Source organism: Pseudopipra pipra, chromosome 12, assembly GCF_036250125.1.
Source record: "Pseudopipra pipra isolate bDixPip1 chromosome 12, bDixPip1.hap1, whole genome shotgun sequence".
Lineage (NCBI taxonomy): Eukaryota > Metazoa > Chordata > Aves > Passeriformes > Pipridae > Pseudopipra > Pseudopipra pipra.
Window position 1 is genome coordinate 17,937,990 of NC_087560.1, and position 22,703 is coordinate 17,960,692.

Here is a 22,703-nt window from a genome sequence, read left to right on the forward strand (position 1 = left end):
TGCTGTCAGAAGTGAGTTATTTATACAGGGCTGGGAGCTGTCCTCTCACACACAGAGTCCATGTGTTCTACAAAACAACCACTACCAATATAAAAATAACACTCTGTCACTCCCACCCAAACAGCCTGTTCTGTTTACAAGTTGTATCTGGACTTGAGTTTTTAAATGAGGTTTTGCCTCTTTCTTACATGACTTCCCGGCATCTTCAAAGGATCTTGGTTTGGGAAATTAAGGATCAGAGGCCAAATCACCAGGCAAGCTGTTTGCACACAAAGCATCAAAGCCCATTATTTTAATCTGTGATAATTACCACTGTTAGCTAAATCTTGCTTCCCTGATGATTCTTAACAATAAATAACAAATGCACAAGGAAATTAATTGCACAAAGTTGTTGCTTGTTCTGAGATCAATTTGTATTAATGGAAAAAGTTTCCATCTCAGTCAGCACAAAGCTTCCTCACAGTGATTTTTACAGGACTGGGAACAAATGTTTTACAGTGGAATTTTGCCCTGGAAGGATGAATTTTAAAGAGTTCACTATAATCTAACTGCTACAGACTTCATGTTTCTCCTTAAAGGAGGAGCTGTTTTAAGCTGGAGTTGCTGATAGCTGTAAAGTCCCCCTAAGTCCAAGCCCTGCATTAAAGCTTCTGGATCCTCATGATGAAAATCCTCCTTTCAGGATTTGTGAAAAATTGAATTCCACACCAAACATTTCAGCTATCTGTGTTTCTGGAACAATAACTTCTCTTCTAAGAACTGTCCCTTCCCATACCCTTGTCTAGCAATCCAGTGGTGCCTTTTTTTACCCTTCTACTCAGAGAATAAGAATCTAATTGTGTGACCTAAGTGTCCAGTCAGAATTAACCAATATGTCTAGAATTTTAAATGCTCATTATAAACCAAATCCAAGTCCAAGAACATCCTGCTGGACTCACACAGGGTGAAATTCCTGGGAAGCAGAGCACTGGCACAAGCTCTCTGCAGACAGGAGGAGGACACATATGCAGCACATAAGTTTTCTGTGCCCTCGTGCACAGGGAAGATCCTGACCCTGAGTTAAGAATCACAAATACCAAGTGATTTTGCACTGAATCTGCCCTCCTCACATGCAGACATTAAATCTATCAACAACACTATTTACTGTGAGCAATGTACAACTGCAGCCTTCCCAGCAGTGAGCCAGGGTCTTTATCAGATTGGAACTATTCACACAATGCTGAACTTTGAATCCATGTCATCAGTGAATACACAGTTATTTCATATTCCTCCCTACAAAGAGAATCTGGGGTAATTTGGCATGCCAAAACTTTTTAAAACTCCACAAATAAATAACTAAATAAATAATGTTATTTCACCTGTTAACACGTAGAGACTGTTTGTTTTGGCCAGCTTGCACGGACTCTGAGTGCCAGGTTATGAATAAAATAATGTTCAATACTCTAAACATCTTGTGATACAAATTCCTGGCTCAGCATAAATACAGACACTTTGTATGTGGCAGGTTCCTCCTGCATTCTCCAGCACTGACACCATTAAATCCATGTATCTATGACAGGAGAGATACATAAATAATTGCAATTCCTACAAAAAAATGCAGTCACTGATAAGCCAATTTGCCCATCCTGGGCCTCTGCTTCCTTGGATTTTGCCTGCTGGAGTTTGGGTTTTTGGAAAGCAAAGTGCAACTACTGTATCCCAGTGGTTTCTGCACATTCTGTACATTCCAGAACACAAAGTAGGCTTTTTGTTTTAAAGAACAGGACAGTTAGAAAGATACGATGAAAACCAAACTGGAATATAATATTCCTGGGAAATTACAGTTCTCTATGCAAACACAGAGTCAGCAATGTAAAGGATGCTTTAGGAACAACACTGGCAAAGGCTGAGTTTCTGACACTGCCAGGCCTCCTTCCCAAGCAAAACCAAGCATTACTTTAAGATCAGAATGCAAATACAGAGCAGACTCTGCTCTGGTTTAATCCACTGCATTCAGGAATTAATTCCACTGATGTCACTGCAGAAACCAATTAATATTCAGTTTTATCCTGCTTGGAATACTTTTCTCTAAAATGATTTCTCTAAAACTTGATGGTCATGTTCATGAGCCTCTATTGCAATGTTTGGTTTACAAATGGCATAATGGGTGGGTTTAAAGCCTAGCAATACTTCCAAAACCAGTTAAACCCTTCCTCTCCAAATTAAAATTTAAACTTTAAATTAATACAGACAGCTCTGTGAACATCTTTGCACTTAGAAAAAAACCACAGGTAGTGTTTGTTGTTAAATCTGTTGTTACCTTGGACCAATCACCCGTTTTCCACTCGTAGCAGCCTGTGTGATCCTCACACTCCTCCTCATCTCTTGGCCTGGTGGCTGCATCACATTTGCCTTGAGAGTTTGTGCAGGTCACTGTTCTTTTCTGGATCCCCTTCCCACAGTCTGCTGAGCACTGCAAAACAGCAGGGATTTGTGTTTTGGTACAGGGTGCTTAGAAATGACAATTTTTACCTTGCTAACACAGCTCAAAGGAAAAGCTGGGTTTGTGAACACTGAGGAAAACTGATAATCTGCAAGATTTTATTACAATAATCTCAGCCACTCATAAATGAGTAATTTGGAAAGCATTGTACCTGCTAGTGAAATATTTTACTTATGAAAAGAGGCAATTCTGAAAAAAAACCTTCTTTGAAAAATATCAGCTGGCTCTTTGCTGGAATTGGTGTTACAGATGAAAAAACCTACTAAATCTGGTGTTTAAGAGCTCATCATCCATACTGAGAAAGTACACACTGAGATTTACAGCACAGAACTGCCACATCCCTTGATGTATCATGGGATGCATCAAGGGTGATAAATGGTGGTGATAAATGCAATTTTAAATCACAGTAGCCTGAGACCACTGTTATGTTTCTGTAGTACAGCTTGGACATATCATGGCAAAATCACAGTTGTCACGTGAAACACCTTCATCCATCCATCACCTTCACTTGTTGGTTTGTCACATGCTCATCACTATGTAAATTCTGAAGGATTTTAACAAACCAACATTCACGGGAGTGAACACAAATTACCCACAAACGATTTTGTGCCTGGGCTCTATGGAAGTAGCTTCTAAAGAGCAGGGATATCTGGTCAACCAGTTGTTATCTTTGCCAAAGGCTGGCTGGAAAATCTGTTTTAATGGAGAATTTGTCTTGATTTCCTTGACTGTACTAGGTGGGAAAATGACACTGGCACGAATGGAAACCAGATTTCTGTTCTCAATAACCAGTTTGGTAACAGAGCACCAGATCTGCTGATGCTGTCACAGCCTCCTAAATCCACGTCCCCACTCGGCCTGCTCTTCCCTCTCATGCCACTGCAGTGGTGAAGAGTGAGACATTTTCTTGCAGAGCCACTGGGGACAGGAAAAATGACCTATGTACCAGCTGAGATAAAAACCAACCTCCTCTGGCATGTCAAGTTTCTGCCCTTCAGGGGATCAGCAGGGAAAAGACAGTTGATCTGACACTGAATAAATAGCGAAGATATGAGATACTCTGTGAGGTCTTTTGAACGTGTTCCAAGAAGCTTCTCCATCCAGGGGGTCTGTGCTGGAAACAAGCATCAGCTTGATATAAATTACATCAAATGGACAAATCTCAGCATGCCTGTCTAACCATCTTAAAAACACAATCCAGGCAGCTCTGACCTGCTGCCCTTGTTAAGGACGTGAATGACAAGCGTTTATGAGCTGGCAAGCAAACAGACATGCCTTTAAATACTTCAGAGCACTACAGAGTGACTCCTTGGAAATCTGGGAAACCTTCCACTCCATCTACTGTGTGACCCCCTCACGGATGGAACGTCTTTGTGACCAGCACAAGGTACAGTTCTGCTGGATGCATGGATGGATCCTTCCAGGCTTTGCAGGATTCCAGCAACCGCTTTGCTGGGCTCCTCAGAGCACAAGACCTGCCAGAGAGCCCTAAATGGGACCTTAAAGCCATGAATTTGCCCCGAGTTGTACAGATTTTCCCAAATTATCTATCATTTTCCTCAGTCCCCAGGTCTGCACTCGTTCATCTCAAACTACAAAGCACAACACATAAAATCTTCCAAACGGTCCAATTTACTCCAAGTAAATCAAGCTGAAGTGGGAGTGCTTTTCACAGTAGGAGAAATCTCTAGGTGGGTTTTACAAGCAAGTCTGGGAAAAACACCAACTGTTTGTTCTTCCCACAGCTTTTAAGCTATTCACAGATTAATTCTGCATATACTTCCCTAGACAAAACAGCATGTGCAAGAAAGGTTTCCAACAGATCTTTGGTGGTCACTTATAAATCACCCCCTTTAAGAGTGTTTTTACTTTCCTCAAGTCCTCTGTTTTCATGACGAATTTTTTAATATAGAGATTTTACAGAGACTCCACAAATGTGCAGTCCATCCACCTGAGATCACTATGTCTTATTTTATTAACAAATTACTTAGTTAAATACCCATGAGTTTTTTCAAAGGAGCAACACAATTTTGCTGCTAAAACACAGCTCCTTTATCTGAAGAAAATCCATATTTTTTTCTACTCTAGCTCCGTAACAGTAGAAACATTCACCTTTTCCTGACAGCCTCTATTTTTGTCATTAAAAATGGGTTGAGCAGTACTTTGTCCAAAACAATCCCAAGTGTTTGGCAATACAAGGGGAACTTAATTTTTTCCATGATGAAGATTGCATTGGAATTTGCTTTGAAAACAGACATTTTTGACTGGGGACCAGATATCAACTGTGTTATACAACCAAGACGTTCAAAAACATACATCAGAAAATTGACTTATAAAATGATATCACTGTTGTGATATTTATTCCACAACATCAGATTAAAATGCTAAGGAATAAAGTGATTATCACTGAAGAAAAGTCCTAGGTATGAGAAGTGTTCACACTGGCAGAGCATGAAATGTGTCCTGGAGTCAACTGTGCTACATAATAGCAGAAATGTGCCAGAATAACAAATTTAAAAGCACAAGTGGACAATTATATCCCTGACAAAGGAAAAGTAAACCAGTATTGAAAAAATTATCTAAAAATGTTGTGTATTTGCACACGAGTTACGTGGTCACAAACATGGAAGATTTCCACTCTGGATTTCCACTTTTCTCTAACTTGACTTCATCCATTCCATAAAAAGGAGAGAGAAGTGCCTGGGATTGTTAACAAAAGACTCAAGTAAAAATTCCACATCTACAACAGGTAGGAACTGCCCCATCAGAACAGTGTCAGCTATAAACAGTTCAGCTGGTTTAGCTATAAGAAATAAAGAGGGGAACGTCTATGACACACAAAAGACCTACCAGACAACTTATTAAAATTTCAGTGTGTTTCTCCACATCTTTTCAAATGAAAGAACTCAGGAAGAACACGAATATCTTGCACAAGTGAACAGATCCAGCACCTCACTGAAAGGAAACGCTGCTCTCACTTAACTATCATGTCTCTTGCCAAGCCAAGATTTCCTGTTCAGAAGGTGCACAATGGAATCCCACTGTGCTCGTGAAGAGACACTGCTCTCCTCAGGATCCCTTGTATCCTGAGCTCCTGTGACTTTTAAGCCCATTTCTAACAATAATATTTTGCAAAAGCTCTTTGACAATGTTTTAAACAGGAGTTCACTGTTTCAAACAGAGATGAGTAACAAGGAATCCTTCTCATGGAAGGGGCTGTTGCTGGACAGAGCCAGGACACAGCCAGGCTGGAATGAGCCTGGGAGAGCTGGAAGTGCTGCACCAGGAGTGAAAGGATCTCATCATTCAGAGAAGCCCAACAGATACAATATCAAAACTAATGTGGACATCCTATCAGGAATGTTACTCACAAAGTACAGACAAAATTGCCCTGGATTAGCCAAGTCCTGGTCAGGAACTGCAGGCACATTCCCAGCTCACTTTGCTGCTAATCAAAACACAGTCTAATTGCCTAGGCCATTTACATCAGAAATGCATTTATAATACCTGGGGGAAAAAAAATTAACTCTGCAGCTACTCAGAGATGCACCTTTTATACAAAGTATAACCAGCTTTTTCATGTTCCTGGAATTAGACAAAGGAAGGCTGGATAAGGCCCAAGGATTGTACATTCTCTGCAACATGCAGATGCCTGATAAATCTGGTATTTGTTTCATACCACATTTAAATGGAGACAGAAGTCCTGGTGGGTTGCTACACTTCTGGCCTCAGGTCAGTGAAATGTTTTTCCTTCCTGGTCAGAGTTTTCAGATGGAAAGATATAGTTACTAAAGCATATCTAAACCCTGCCTTAATAACTCATCCAGTATGGAAATCAAACCTCATCTCCACAAATAACAGTCCTACCCAGTGCTCCAATGCTGGGAGTTTGCTGACCACGAGAACATGCAGAATTTTAAGCCCTCGGCTGGATTAAGGCAGAGCTCTGGGCAGTCTGGCTCCTTTCTCGAGTGAAGTTCCTACCTTTGACCACTCTGATGCTTCCCAGATGGACAGGCAGTCCCTTCCCTCACAGCTCTGCACCGGGCTTGGTTTGTTGCCCAGGCAGTAAAGGTCCCTCGTGTTGACGTAGGTGCCGTTCTGCAGCTGATAAACACAGGTCACCTCCCTGTGCTGGACACCCTTCTCACAGGTGGCAGAGCAGGGACTCCAGTGGCCAGTCACCCACCTGGGAAGGAGCCAGAGAAAAAAATGTTAACAAACTGGTGTGATAAAACATTATGCTTTTCTTAAAACCAGTGAGAAATGGGCAGCAATTCCTGGATTTGTGGGTTCTTTGATGGTGCTGCGTTATCATCACACTGAGATCACTGATTACCTTTGGGTGTGCAAAGCAGGAGAGTGTCAGGATACAAGTGAATATTCCCTCCTGACTCCATGCCAGGCAGAAACAGAAACTCTGCATCACTCCCTTTAACCCCACTCTCTACAGTGTGGCTGTGTTTTTCCCTCAGATGAAGACAGACTTGTCTGCAGACCATTCTACCCCACAAATATTCCTGCCTTTGAGAGGTACCTGGGCTGCATCTGCAAGCACAGCATCACTGCAGAGACCCTACTAACAAGCTGGGATGTGCTATGGCCAGGCACCTGGCCCTACAGGGCTTTCCCACATCCAAGACCAGAACCAGCTTCTCCAGCCCTACATTTTATGACCTCAAAGCATAGAAATCCTCTACATCCTGGACCTTTAGAATGCAAAGACATCTCCTGCCTCATTTCTCAGTCACTCTCTCAAAGGTCACTGATGAGATTTCACTTTATGTAGTTGGGCTTTCCAGGATGTTTAATTGGAATCTCATCTGTTTGAAGTTCATGGCACTAAGGGCTTCGATCCTGGCCAGGTTCATTCACTATGGCCAGGTGGATTCTCAATTGCATTTAACTGCCAAGGCTCAAGAAGTATTTAAAAAGACAAGACTTCCCCTAGAGAAAGGATCCCACAATGTGGTTTTCAAGCTGCTGTAGCCCACCAGGATGTGTTACAACTCAATCTGGATTGGGGTGGGGGTGTTTCCCTATGACCATCATTCCTCTGAGCTGTGGGATTCATTCACTTTGTGAGCACATCTCAGTTTCCATTTCCTTCCCCTTTGATCAAAGTGTGCTGGGAACAAATACATGGCCTTTTTTTGTTGTTGTTTGCTTTGTTATGTCTTTAAAGGCTCTTTAGCAAAAACCCAGCCCAACACTGTGAGGTGTTTGAGTTCCTCCGAAGTAGGGAACATATTGATGCCATGAGGGAAAGGAGGCATCCTCACCCCTCCATCTTCCAGCTCCCACTGACTCCAGCAAGTGCTGAAAGCACCACTGTGGTTAGAGCTGAATAAAATGTCTAAGAAGAATCTGGATTAGGAGGGATGTAGGGAGGACACTTTTTTCCTAAGGAGAAGCAGCATCCATCTTCACACTTCCTGCAATCTGTCAGTGAGGAACATGTTCTCTGTAATTACAGGCATTCCTGGATGGAGGGAAGGACTGGAGCAATAACCCTGAGGAAGGCCATCATGCCTTTCTCACCAGGCAATTGACCTTCTAGCCTGTTATTTAGGGCTGTCATCTAGATTAGTATCCTTACATCATGAATCTTTTACTTGTCACCCAGTCCTGGGCTGTCTGTTACGAAAAGTAGACTTTTCAAATAAGACTTCTCAAAAACAAGCCTGCTCAGAAATACTATTTCATTCTGCTGAAGGCTCCTGTAGCCCAGGCAGAACAACATAAGTGCTCAACAACTTATTAACCACATTTCTTTTGAAGCTGTCATGTAACTTCTCTGAAACAAATCCAACAACTGTTTCCCATCTTCCTATTCCTGAATGGGGAAAAATCAGTTCAGCACAACTTGAAACATCTTCACCTGGTGCAAGTGTCATGAATTAATTTGCAAATGCCATGACAAATGACCTGGTGTGACAGCACTGATGACTGAGCTGACAGGGAAGGCAAGAAGCCATTTGGTTTGAGCAGGACCAGGCCACCTGTCTTTTGTGGAACAGGGCCCCACTCAAATGTTTCTGTGCTTTAAAGCAGTTGACTGACACATCTGTGAATTCCTGTTGGCTAAAACAGCTGGCAAGACACCAAACCTGTTTCTCCAGACTGCAGTTTTGGTGCATCTCTGTGGCTCAGCAATTGGCACCTCCCTTACAGAACAGGAAAATGTCAGCTGGGAAATCGAATACTTGGGCTGAAAGTCTGACAAAAATAGCCCTGAAGTGCAGAAATCAGTGTTCATGAGAATTAACAGCCAGGCCCCCTTGGTATCAGCTGGGCTCTGCCCTGTCAGAAGTCCATCTGGGTGAAGGAACCTCTCAGCAAAGACAGGGAGGGGATGGAGTGACTGTGCTTTACGAGCAGAATGTGAGTCACAGAGTCAGGAACAGGTTCTGTCCAGGCTCCACTCAACTAATACTCACTTCAGCACTGTGCTCTCCCTGTGATCTACAGCCACTGGCAAAAGAAAAAGGGAAAGGGACTGGAAGCAAAGAAAGATAAAAATACATTCTTGGCAGAGGCTGTATGTGAGCTTGCATTTAGGATGGGCAGCACACAGCATGCCAACTATTCCCAAGATGCTTTAAGAAGCAAGGTTATGGCTTTCCTTTCAGGAAGGAGAATTCCTTCTTTAATTTTTTTGTTGCTCTTGTGGATGGGAGAGATCACCTTGTTTTCTACCCTGTTTGGTGGTGTCTAGTTGGTGCCACTCCAGTACAAATACAACAGGGAGTAACTGGAAAACTGGCACAGAAAACCTAAATATCATCATCATTGCACAGCATGAGCTGAAACCCAGGGTATCAGTACAAAGATGTGTTTGTGCTAAAAACACAGTCTCCAAGTTTTTGGTTGGAGTGGGCAGCTTCAGCTGCCCATCCACTTCATCCATCCCTGATCCCAGCCCAGTGCTCACAAATAAGGAGGGGCAATGCTGGAAGGGATCTCTGAAACCTCACAGCCCACTCTGCCCTGCCTGTGACAACTGCTGCTAACATGGAATTGAAACACTTAGAAAGTAAAGGCTCTTTTGAAATGGTGGGTTTAGTTTCATATCCAGGAGACAAGTGACATGAAATGTCTGCATAGTAATAATATCAGTTAAGTAGGTTATTTTCAAAGGCACCAAGGGGAAGATCACTTTGACCACAAAACTCCATCCTCTCAGTGGAATCTCTGCCTGGCTCAATGGCTTGTAAAAATGATCTGGCAAACAAGTAAAGGTGAGTCCCACGTGCAGCCCTGGCAGTGCCCTGACCCCCCCACAGCTCCCCCAAAGTTTCCTTCACAGGCAGCTGAAAATATTTTTGGTGCCTGTAACACAGAGAATCACTGCAGTTATGTCTTCACAACATCATTCACAACTAAAGTGGAAAAACAAGGGATTTATGGATAAAGTGATTAAAGATGAAAATTTCTGCCAGTTTCATATTTAGTAAGGAATGTGCAGCAAGATATCAGCAGAATTACTATCTGCAAGTAATATACACACGGGGAAGAAAAATGTGATGCACAAATAGTATCACGTGATGGTTCCTATTAAATTACATCACAGGCAGATTTTCTGTCATTACACCTTTTGAACACCCCTGATGTGTTTAACAATGAGACTTACTTACAGGGTGGGTTTTTTTTTTAAAAAAGGGTAAGTATTCTTCTTATGACAATGTAAAAAATAACTCCAGTGTTCTAACTCCAAACCCCAAGCTGGCTCTGTATTATTAACTAAGCCAATTAACTGCTGTACACTAAGCCCTGTGTGTATCATAGAGAGCTCTTGGCTTCCAGTTACACTTTAAGCCTGTAAATTGATCTTAGGGATTGCTTAACACCAGAGCTTGTCTCAGTTTGGTCTTTCCCTCTCAGGTTATAACCTGCCCTCTGTGGGACCATGGGAGAGCTCCAGCTGGAGTCCCTGGAGAGCCCCTCATTTTGCCAACAAGCCCTGATTTACGTGACAAACACACTCATCTTGCTCACAGCCACAGGGATGGCTTTCTCTGTGGTATTATTTTTTGTAATCTTACCTCTGTAGAAGACTCAAGAGCTAAAAGAGCCTGCTGGTGGTCAGATCCAGGGAGACAGTGATGAGCTTTCAAGCACAGATTTTAACCCAGTCAGTGGCTGTCTTTCTAGCTAAAAAATGCCCAGAAGGGTGTGATTTTCAAAAGCCTCAAAAAGCTGGGATGGGCAGGACATGCAATCTGAGAGGGCTGTTCAAAATCTTCTGAGTCTTCCTCAACCTCTGACCTCCCAGTATCTCTTCTGAGGAATTGGGAGTTCTTCTTCTAATCTGCTTTGGCAACACTCATCTGGCAGGCCCCTGGAGCAAACTTGAAATATCTTTTGGAGGTTCAGTTCATCATTTGATCTTTCCATGGTCAGGATTAGTCATTAACCTTGAATTATCTACACTACCTACTTGCCTACAACTCCCACATTTTCTAGGAAAAAAAAAATTGTCTACAGCACTATGTACAAAAACCCAGGGGAGATGAATGTCTGCAAACGAGGGCTTGTGGCTGAAGATTTGGGGAAAAAATGCTGTGAAGATAAAATGGATCAAGGGAGTTCAATAAATAGACATGGGGTCACCTTTTAGCAATTTACAGCCTCTTATAACACAAAATCATTTGAAATTCTACAGTAAATATTGCAGCCCACATTTCTGCCTTGAGCCCTTCAGAAGAACAGTGTCTGCAAATGGGTTCTTTTCCACTAACTAAACATCCAGGACATATTCACACATTCCTCACTATCTACAGAGATTGTGTTACTTTTGTTCCCTTCCCAATGCTACAGTGAAATTGTTTCCCTGCTTTCACAGTAATAGCTCAGATGTGACCAAAGACATGTTTGCAATAACACTTTTTTTTCTGTTATTAAAGCCATTTTTTTTGAACTAGTTGTAGTTAAGAGCCCGTTCTACCACAGAGTAAAGTATCAGATGAAATCTGCTACAGAACAAGACAGCTTATCTGAAAAAATACTTGTGACAGAACCTAATCTAAAACCTCGTAATCTGAGGGTTTTATTTCTAATAGATTTTATTGAATAACTTTTGGTTTAACATACATTGTTGCACTAATGTACAGGTGAGGATAACCCCATGTCCAGTTAGCACTGGTTGTCTTTAGCACCAGTTTGTCATGCCAAAATCATGCCAAAGGCATTGAAAAGTTGGTTTTCTGAGGCACCTGTGTGAAACTGTGACTCTACTGATGTCAGGCAGAGTCAGGGCCAGGATTTCACATGGGATAATTTTAGCAAGGAGAATTGGAAAAGGTTCCTGAGAATCAGTCATGTGGAACTGACAGTCAGATACACTTTGCTTACATCTATCAAACTCAGCTCATGCTCAAATATGTAGAAGCAAGAAAACTCTGCTTGCAAAAGGACTCATGATTTCCACAAAACACACACACTGCTGTTGGATCAACCTGACCCCACACACTTCTCAAACTCTCCACCACCTCTCTGCTGTACTGGGGTCAAAATAATCAGGTGAATCTTGTTTTTTGGGAACAGGTTGGTGCCACACCCAGTCACTAGAAGGTTTGTGTTTTTGTTTTGTTTGTTTTTTTTTTTTTGGAAAAAAGTACAAGGAATCTAGTAGAATAATACAGCTGCTGATGTCGAAAGTAGGACTCCAAGACTAACATTCCTGTCTGATTGCCTTTATAAACAGTGCTCAGTAATTTTCCAGTACAGTAGTCATTCTGCTAACAGACTCGCCAACTTTCACTCACACAGGTTTCTTTTTCTCTTTAGTGGTTATCATTTTGACAGGTTTGTTTTTTAATTTCCCACCAATAAGATCAGCCACGGGGACAATGTTTTATAATTTACACGCACCTTGGGAAGTTCCTTCTTTTAAATGGGAGCCATTGTTTTCTCCCTCCTCCCCTCCCAAAATGAGCAGATCACTCAGTTTTAGAGGACTCAGTGGGGTTGGTGTGAGTAGGTGTCCCTTTTCCTGGCAGCTGCCTCACTACACTAAGGGACAGAACATCAGCACTCCCAGAGCCCTTCTCAATGAGTTACCCCTTCCCTCATCCATGGCTGGTGCAGCTTTGATGTGGTAACTGGTGTCCAGCTCCATTCCCTCCTTTTCAAGGAAAACAGTGCCTTTTCCTCAGCTCCCACCACAGGATGCAAACTGTGAAGAGCATTACAGCAGGCAGCAGCAGGAGTGGATTTCACCGTTCAACATTTTGCTAGATTATCCTGCTAATATTTTTTTTTTTTGGTGGGTTAGAACTGCACTTGGCCTGAAGAGCCTCAAACCAAAGCAGCACAGATCATTTAACATTTTAAAACAGGGCAATGGTCAACCATAAGGTTGCTGAGTCAAATACTGGTACTGGGGAAAACAGTGAAATAAGGCAGCCTGGGTGTTCACACCAAAGCTAAGGAACCTGTCTCATGACTCCATGTGAAAACTAATGCCAAACTAACTCATCCTCTACCAAGTCATCTTGGATTATTTGATGTAAACACATTTAGCAGTAGGCAATAAACCCTCTTCATTCTACTCTCTGTTCCCCAGCCTTCTCTTAGTTCTCTTCCAGAATTGCTCCATGGAGCTGAGTTGCTGGGTTTGCTTGAAAACATCTTTTTGTCTTTCAGTGGCTAATTAAGCACTGACTGGTACCTGCTGACCTGGAACAGGTGACTTTGTGTCCTCCCCGTGGATGGGGATCCCCATCACCTGTCACAGCAAGACACCAGCTACTCCCTCACAAAGGTGCCCAGCAGTGTCTCAGGCCTTTTGCTCTGCAGGATTTTGGCCTCTGCTCCTGCATGCCAGGCTGGTGTTCCCGAGGAGCAGCCACCAGAGCGCAGCATTCCCGGCTGGCTCGGCCGCCCCAGCCAGCACAGTCCTGGCAAATTCATTAAGCTCCAACTGATTCTAGAGATCCCACCTCCAGCTTTGGGAACTACTTCAAAATGAGCTCCTACGTGGTGCCTCCTTGGATCAGAGGGTGCTAACATTGCTATTTATGCCAGATTTCCAGGCTAAAATGATTTGAAACTCTCCCCATGGCTGTTCCTTCTTTTTCTTTTTTTTTTTTTTCATGAAACCAAATCCAACACACACCAAAGATGTTCCTCAGCACAAGGTACAGACAAGGTTTTGATCTCGTGGCCATTGAACCTTATGGATGATAAACACTTGCACAGCTCCCAAAAGAGCCTGACAGCATTAATGAAAGAACAGACTCATTTGGAACCATTAAATGTCCAGCTCAGTCCCTTCAGTTCACATACAGCCAAAATGTTCCTTAAGTTTAGTGTAATTTCCACACAGCCCTGTGAGCAATTTGCTGATACTCCCAAAAAAGTCTTCCATCACACTGTTCCCCCCAAATTCTACTATTTGCAAGGCTTTCACCACACAAACTAAATTCAAAACTGTTCTTCTCCCCATCTACCTGCAATGAGAACACACATAAAATGTGGTGCAAACAGACCAGAATGGGGGAGCCAGACTGATTTCTGTATTTTGTATTGGGATTTCTGTATTCTTGGGCTGTTAAACAGCACTGTCACAGGTACATGGTGGAGTCTGAAGGGAGAGGAGGACTCTCAGTCAGCAGGGTCATATGGACACACTCCATGAGCTTAAATCAGACCAGGAATCAAAGCAATGGGCACTATCACTCACCCCACACCGAGGCACCATTATTTTGGCAGTCCCCAGCCTTTTGGATGGGCTGCTGAGGTGCTGAGCCAGCTTGAGGGGCCTTGGCTGGCTCTTACCACTGGCTTCATTTTTCCCCCTGGGCACCGTTGTGGTGCGTGAGCCCTTGGAGAGGACGGAGTTGGATTCCAGCCCATGGACGGAAAAGTGAAAGTGGAATAGAAGAAAGAAAGAAGGAAGTGATCCATGTAACCACAGCCCTGACCTCAGCAGCGTGCCAGCTTCTACAGAGGATTTGGAGGGCAACAATAATCAAGGACATGGTGCTAAAAGGATGCAGGATGGGCTTCCTTCAGGCAAAACTCACTGGCTGCATTTCTTTGACTAAAATAACTGGGTTTGCAGACAAAGGAGATGTGGTAGATTTAATCTGTTTGGTGAAGAAGTCCTTTTGCTGCATAGGAAATGTTTACTGGTGATATGCTGGGAAACATGGATATAATTGTGCAATTCATATGGCAGGTGAGAGCCGGGCTCTCACTCACCTGTAGTACTGCAAAGGAGTATCAGGTATGACAGGAATTTAGATTAGTTACTAGGGGACTTCCTGAAAGCTCTGTCCTGCATTTGATCCAATTCAGTCTGTTCATTAATGACCCCGGCACAGAGAGAAGAAAAATGCTGAAAAATTAGGGAAAATGCTGACAATACAAAGTGTAGAAGCACTGTCAATACCTCAGAGGATTAGGATGTCATCCAGGAAGGTCTGAATAACCTTGAGTACTGCAATAACAAAGATAGGACGGAAATTAATAGCACAGAGTGCAAGGCTGTGTGCTTAGGGACTAATAACAGGCATTTCTGTGTTAAAGGAGGGTTCATATGCTGAAAAAAATGAGGAGGAAAACATCTCCAATGACTGTAAGCCACAAATATGATGCAGCCATGAAAAAAAAGCAGTAAGAACTTAAAGTAATGGATTTAGCCCAGAAAAATGATGGAAGGAGAAGATACAATGGTTTGCTGTCTCATATGGCACTGAGCCCAAGGCAAAGAGCAAGGGAAGGAAAACACTGTATAAGCAAAGAAGCAGAGCTGATGCACAGAAAAAAGGCTGAAAAATGACAATGACTAATTAAGGCTGGAAATAAAAGATCCTGACCCACAAGAACAGCAAGGTCACAGCGGAGCCTCCCAGTGAGGGAAGGAGCCCGTGGAGCAAAATCAGTTTATGGAAGGGAGTCTATAACATGCTGCTGGTGGAAGCAGAAAACTAACCCTTGGGCTCAGGAGGTATTTTCAAGTCCTAAACAGTGAAACTAAGGGCTCAGGTCTCCTGTGGTTTTCTGCAGATGCAGGCAGGGATTTCTGGTGTAGGAACACCACTCATTCAGCAGGTCCCTGGATGGACTCAACCTCCATGAAAATGCATTGCAGCGAAGAGCACAAAAATCCCCAGCGTTCGCTCACAGGCCGTTCCACTGCAAGTCCAACAGTTGGGAAATTTCATGTGGTTTTGGTTCTTTTCCTGCACTGGAGGGGAGCAGTGTCACATTCCCAGCCCCAACCATGCACGCTGAAGTTGTGTGGCCACTGGCCGACCTGTGTTTTCAGTAATAACAGCTGATGTGATCTGTGATTCCTGAGCCCGGTGCCAGCCCCAGCGCTGGGTTTGCCGCGTATTTGGGTTGGTGCTCAGAGTGCTGGAAGCAGCCCATACACACCACATGCAGGAATCCAGATTCCATCTGGTTACAGCAGGGTTTTGTAAAAAATACCTAAAGAGCTAGGCAGAGGATTAGAATAAAGAGGTGCTAATAGGGTGCAGTTGGGACAGGAAAGGAAGCTGTAAAGAATTTAATGGAAAAAGAGGGTCAAGGAACATAAAAAATAAAATAGGAAGAAAAAGAGGTACTTTTTTTTTAAAAGGTGAAAGAGTAACAATAATAAAGAATGAAAGATTCTTTTATTTTTGCCAGTTTCAACAAAACCCTTAAGAAAATTCTCTTCTGTGACGTTTAATTTCAAAACATGTCAGCGTATCCAACCAATTTTTAAATCCTGCTTTGTTTTTCTCAGATGCTGGGTTGCACTTGGAGAGTTCTGATCTTCTCCTTGGCCTCATGAAACTACTGTCCCTGGCCCACATTATTTGGCTCTCTCAAGAGGTGGTTGAAGTTCAAAGGGATATATAATTTACAAAGCACTTTGGGATTGTGGTGGAAGAAAGACACTGTTATTAATAACGTACCCTTTTTTTCTCCTGATCACTTTATATAATGTAACTACTTTTTTTATTTTTATTACAATCTCAACAGCAACAGCCTCTTCCTCCATTTAAACAACATGATCTCAGCCCAACCCAAAGAGTTTTTAATCTGGGTCATACATGGATTGAGGGAGGAAACAAAGGGACAGTGTGGGATAGTGAATTAAAGTCACACAGCACATCCAAAAGTGAAACAGAGACTGAGCGTCCCCCGACCCAGCCCTGTGCTGGCCATGAGACCCCTCTCCAGAGATAAACACTCTGTAAGGTGATTCTCTTAAATTTTGAGTGAAAGTGTAAATGTAGTTCAAAATGCACAAAACAGAGCAGGTTTACCAGAGAAAGGAGAGCATTGTTCCTTCTTCTGAACTCAGGTGAAGGGCTTAGGTCTGAGTGGAAACGGGAAAGGACCTTATTGTAACAAGATGCTACAATAATTTTACTTGAAACCCTAAAACAAATTCAGGGCTCATAAAAAAAGCATTGACATGGTGAAAGAGAATGGTTTCTTTAAGATGTTCTTGGTCAGAGAATATGCTAAGCATGCATTTCTAATGTCTGGGTGGGCAAACGCAAGTGGAAATTTAAATTCTACAGAGGCACAGAGAATGTGCTTCTGAAAATGTTCCCAGTTAAAAGCATGTTAAGTGTGAAAGTGTAGCCTACACGGAGGGAGGGAGGGAGTGTGGTCTATCAGATCATCAGCAAGGATTCTGTGGCCTTTCCGGGTACTGAGAGCATTTGGTGTCTGCTGTCACTGCTCTGGAAAAAAGGACCAACAAGAGGAACACTGTGCCAGAGCTGATTGTTCCTGGGGAGAACTCTGCTAAATTGTGGCTGTAAACTGCCTGGTAACCCCACACAGAAGAAGAGATACCTTGGAATAAGGACTGGACCTGAAGCTCCAAAGGAGATTCTCCAAATCTGGTTATAGGAACAGAGTAATCGTTTCTCAGGAGGCTTTGTGTGATTCATCCTGACCTGGACAGGCAGCAATGCCATGGTGGAAGTGTGCAACAAAGAGGAGACGTCCAGGGGCTCATTCAGGGTCATGGAATCCCCCTGAGAAATAGCCCTGTGGGTCTTGGGGCTATAGCAGACCTGACAGCCAGGACCTCCCTTTGCTGCCCTCCTGATAGAGGCAGAAGCTGCCCACGTCTTCTAGAGCTTTTTAAGTTGCTTTTCTTTCATCTCCACCACCTGGATGCCCTCCAGGTACCTGCTTGGCCTCCTCCAGCCTCCTCACAGTGACTTCATAAAAGGTCTAGGAGTATTTCATGGCAGGGTACAAACAAAAGCAGATGCTTTTTGTTTCTGTCTGAGAGTGACACGACAGAAATCCCAGCATCACTGGATTTAGGAAACTTCCTCATGGAAATGCCAGTTGTTTCCTGGAAGCCACTGGGAGTTTGGCTCTCCTTACACACCTGGAAGCTCAGGGGGCATCTCATTTTACCTTTCAGTACTGAAAGCTGTGTGGCCACAATATTGTACAGCAGCAATAACAGGCAGAAACTGAAACCTGAACCAGCCTGGCCTTATTGATGGATGACCTGACACGAGTTCCCTGCTTCAGGGCACTTTAATCAGAGTGCAGGTCTAATTAGAAGGAAGTGTGCTGTTTGTCATTTTCCCCATTGTTTCTGCAAGGAGGATTAGCTTTGTAGGAGCATTTCCCTGGCTTGTCTGAATATAAAAGATGCAACAGCCAGCAGGTTTGTTTGAATATGATTTTTAAGGTATTTTTCAGCTTTATTCTAAACTGATTTTATGTTATAACTGCTATGAAAATTGGAGAGTCTATAGTAGCCTACAATGCTAAAGATTACTGCAGAGCAAGAGTGAACTTTTTTGTTAGCAAACAAACTGAACAAATTAATGTACCTTCCTGTGTTTCCTCATTTTGGCCAGAAAAGTCTTTTTTTTTTACACAATGCAGATCAAAATTAATTCAGCTAAAACTGCTTGCCAAATCAGAAAGAGAGCTTTTTATTGCTTTTAAAAATTATTACTATTAGATCTCTAATTACTCCTACTGAGGAGAAAAGCACTCTTACTGAGGAAGGCATCTAAAATGTGTTTCATCATAATTTCTTGAGTTCTTTTTTTTTTTTTTTTGGTAGCACTGTTTGACAGTCAATTAGACCCTATTCTGTGCTGATTCAGGAAAGGAAAAGGTTAGATATGCAGTCACTGGACTCTTGTCTAACTTTACACTGCAAGTTGCTCTGTCTCCCAGGAGGCAGCCAAGGGGAAAAGCAAACCATCCCCAAACAATGCATGGAGGCAGCTTGCATGGAATCTGGCCTTGCTGGCCACAGATTAAATGGGCTTTGTCTGAGGTAATGAAAATCTGACCTGCTCAACAAAAGGAAATGAATATTACAGCTGCTTACTGTGGCTAACAATGTGTCCCAATGCTTTCAGACATTTTCACTGTGTTCACCAGATGGAGGCTTTGGAAATGGGTGATTTCTGAAGGGAAGGGATATTGGTTTGCAGTGGTTTTTAGCTCCTTACCGTGACTGGCAGGGGTGTGTGTTACATTTCCTGACCTGGGGCTCGGGGCGTGTCACTCGCTGGCAGTCACTGTCATTCACCAGTGTCATGGTCTTGTTAATAATTCGGGTGCAGGACACAATGGTTTTCCTTTCACCTACAAGTCAAACAAAAAAGAACTCTGAACAAAACCCTGTCAACTCCTTAACCAAAACTCAGCAGCTTGGAGCTCCCTGCTCCCTCTACAAGACTGTGCCCTGCAAGCAATTTTATTCTCCACTTCTGCCTTACTGTTGTACTCTTTTTCCACCCCCCCAGAAAAGCTACAAATCTTCAGCCAATAATTCTGCAATTGACTCCTTCACAGGGACAGCAGGTTGGGCTTTCTCTTTCTAGTGTTCAACGTGGAAAACATCTTGAAAACAATTTGCTTTCATTTCTTGTTCCTCCCCCACAGGTAGCTGTGCCCTGTAATCACCTCAGACAGATGTGCTGATAACCACAGGACAGCTGCCTCTTGCTGCTTCCAGGCAGGAACAGTCAGGTTGAAAAGGAGTGATGGAAGTTCAAGAGAGATTAACTGGGCTCGGTTTTGTTTCACAAAGAGCTGAAATTAAACCTCCAAAGTAAGAAAATCTCATCTTTTGGTCCTCCAGATATACTGCTTTAAAAGCCCTGCTAGTAGGATACATCTCAGCATTTCTCAGATAAACTCACATCAGGAGTGTCTTTGCCCAGGACACTGCAGTGTGGCCCTCAGGGCTCTGCCTTCCCCTGTGTGACCCCAGGAAAGCTGGGCCACAGGGCAGCATGACAATGACCACAGGTGACAAGGAAAATGCCACCCCTCCACAGTGTGACTTTGCCTCACTGCTAATTATTTTGGTTCCTCAGAGCCTCTTTCTAACCCTGAGCCTGCATCAAATGGAGTTTATTCATTCATGACCTGCAGCAGATAATAAAAAATAACTCAAATTCTGTAAATAAAAATTTTGTAAAAGTCTGTTTGGAAGGGAAAAAGAGAAAAGGCCCTTCCCAGGTTGGATAAGGAGTAACAGCATCTGGCAACCAAAATAAAAGATCAACTGTCAAGCTACCACTGGCAGGAGCCATGGTCGGCAGACACTGATTTTATTCAAATACATAGCAAGCTTGCAACAAAAAATAAAGCCACAAACAAATCTCCTACTCATTCATGTGAGGATTTAATGACTCAGAAATTATTATTTTAATGCATGAGTAAAAGTAAGTGTCTATTTTAAAATGAGTTCTATTTACGGAACAAAATAAATCCATGGTTTCAGTGCACTGAGGGCAGTGAGCCTGCAAATGTGAAGATGAGCCCTCTTTCCTTCTGTCACATCATATCATAAATAACTGGGACTGCTGGTGAAGAAAGACTGGCCAGAATGCATGGAAACGATCTGTTTTCCTCAGGGAACAACCTACTCCTTCCAGCACTGAAAATTCAATGGCCAGTGGCTGACAAACCAGTCTCTGGTTTCACAGCATCAACTCCCCTCAGGGTTTCAGCAGATCTGTCTCAGCACATCGGAGGGATCCTGTGAAAACTGAGCTCTGCCGTGTGCTCCTGGACTCCCAGCACGTCCACCCTGGGACTGTCAGAGCAGCACTGCCCCTGCTCCATCCCTGGGCAAGGAGGTGTCTCCTGGTGAACGTGCCTGAACACCTGGGAAGACTCTGCTCCAAGAACGTGACGGGGGTTTGAGATACGGGGCTGCAGCAGCGCCTTGAGCCACCTGAGGAGCACAAATCCAGGTGCAGCTCCAGCCTATGGTGAGGAGCCGACACAGCAAGTCCCTGCCAAAATCCCGGGTGAAAATTAACTGTAGGGGATGGGATGAGAGCTGGGAGAGCTGGTGAGAACGAGCTCTCATTTGAGTTCATTATGACAACATCCATTCCCATGGCCAGTTTCCATCCCCCTCTCTGATGCCTGGTGTCTGCAAACCCCATACAGCGAGTCCCACCAAGCTTCCCAAGATCCCTACCTCCTCCACACTGCACACTGCATCCTTCCCATCCACTGTGTGTCCAGATGTACAAGGAATCCTGTTGCTTTTCTGGCTCACTCCTGTTTTCAGCAGTATAGTTTACAGGAATGGTGTATTCATAATGAATCCCATAATTCTGGTCATGAAACAACAGCACCTGGTTCGGCAGGAAAAGAAAGGCAGTTACAACACACTGTACTGGGAAAGCCAACAGACTGTGGAGACAGTAATGCTGGAAATGCTGGCTCAGGCCAAGGTTTCTAAAACATAAAACATAAAATATACCTTGTGAAAGGCAACCAAATCTTTACCTAGAAACCTGAAATTACAGTGGCATTGGTAAAACAGGGCACTGCGGGAGCAACAACTGCTTATGATTTGTGAATATTTAAAACAGCCATGGAGATGTCTAAACCTGAAATTCAGGGCAGAGCTTTAAGCCTTATGTGCAATCAACAGGCCACTGACTACCCAAAGAGAAGCAGTAAGACAACAGAAAGCATTAAATCAACACTCTTCATACAGCAACTATTTTAATGAGCATCTACAGAGTTAACACATCTGAAAGGTCAAGGTGATCCTTCTCAGAGCAAAAATAGCTAATGCAAAAAAAGTCACAGATCTCCTGGGAAATGTGGCACTCACAGTGAGTGTGACTATTGCTGCTGACAAGCTGTGGCAGCAGGATTTTATTGCCTCAGAGGCCTGAGGATGACGAGGAAGAGCCCTATCACAGAGCTGCTGGCAGCACGTATTTTCATAGCCTGCATATTGCCAGAGGAGGGTGAAACCTGCTTCCAGCAGCAGGCTATTTCCCATGGAGTCACATGTGATGTCTCCAGTGTTATTACTCTAAAATTCACTATTAACAGAGGAAGAGAGAAAAATGCTTATTTTTTCACCACAGTCAGATGAGATTTCTGGTCCTGTTTTGATTTACATGTTGGGCTTTGTTTGGATCTCACTTTCACTGGCTTGAGTCAGAAGTGACTAGAAAATATGCAATGGAGTGTGAGGTCCATGGAATCTGAGTTACCACACTATTAACAAATGCCACAGAAGTACTACTGTAATGCTGATGCTGTGGCTTTAGACTTACTCACACTTATTATCCCATAATTTCAGCAGCAGCATTAGACAGGTGAATTGTGCTGGCTTTTGACACCCACTGAAATGAAAGCAATGCCTTACCCAACAAGATATTTTAAGCAGGGCTCTCATAAGTGAAGCAAGCAGCTGCCCAATTAAAAAAGACAAATTTGCAAATGCTATTTTGTCCCAACAGTAATTGTTTCCCCTTCAGATTTGCACAAATCATTCCTGCTTAACCAATAATCTCACTAAAGCTGCCAGGTGCTTGTTTAACCACATAAATCACTATGTGATGATGTGGCAGCCTGTGCATGAGCACTGGGGGTGCACTACAAACTCAGCACCCATGAGCTGCTCTGCACCCTGGGCAGAAAAAAGCCTCTTCCAGAGGATGTGGGGAACAAAGATATGCTTTTGCTTCAGCTACAGAGGGAGCCTTACTACCAGGACTGAATACTAGTGCTCATCATTACAATTTCAAAGATAAACGTTGGTTTTTTAAACACAATTCAAACACCAGGCAGAGGCAGAGAGCTCCAGTCCTGCTCTGGCTTTCCTGAAGTGCACGAGATACAAACAGCTTGTTCTACAGAATTGATCCTTCAGCCTTGTCTCAAGATTCCTTCTGCTCTGGGAGTGTTTGTTGTGAGAGCAGGACTAGCACAGGCCTAGTTACACAAACAT

The 22,703-nt window shown here is 43.2% G+C and overlaps 1 protein-coding gene across 1 annotated transcript in view; it reads right to left on the reverse strand.

Annotated features, from left to right (window-relative positions):
* The window catches only part of ADAMTS17 (ADAM metallopeptidase with thrombospondin type 1 motif 17), a 164,207-nt gene that overhangs the window by 17,809 nt on the left and 123,695 nt on the right, over positions 1–22,703 (reverse strand). Inside the window, exons 18-21 of the mRNA XM_064669150.1 lie at positions 20,925–21,084; positions 18,934–19,069; positions 6,467–6,671; positions 2,300–2,452 (exon numbers count right to left, since the gene is read on the reverse strand). Coding sequence (XP_064525220.1) covers positions 2,300–2,452; positions 6,467–6,671; positions 18,934–19,069; positions 20,925–21,084 — 654 coding nt within the window. The remainder of the gene's footprint in view (positions 1–2,299; positions 2,453–6,466; positions 6,672–18,933; positions 19,070–20,924; positions 21,085–22,703) is intronic.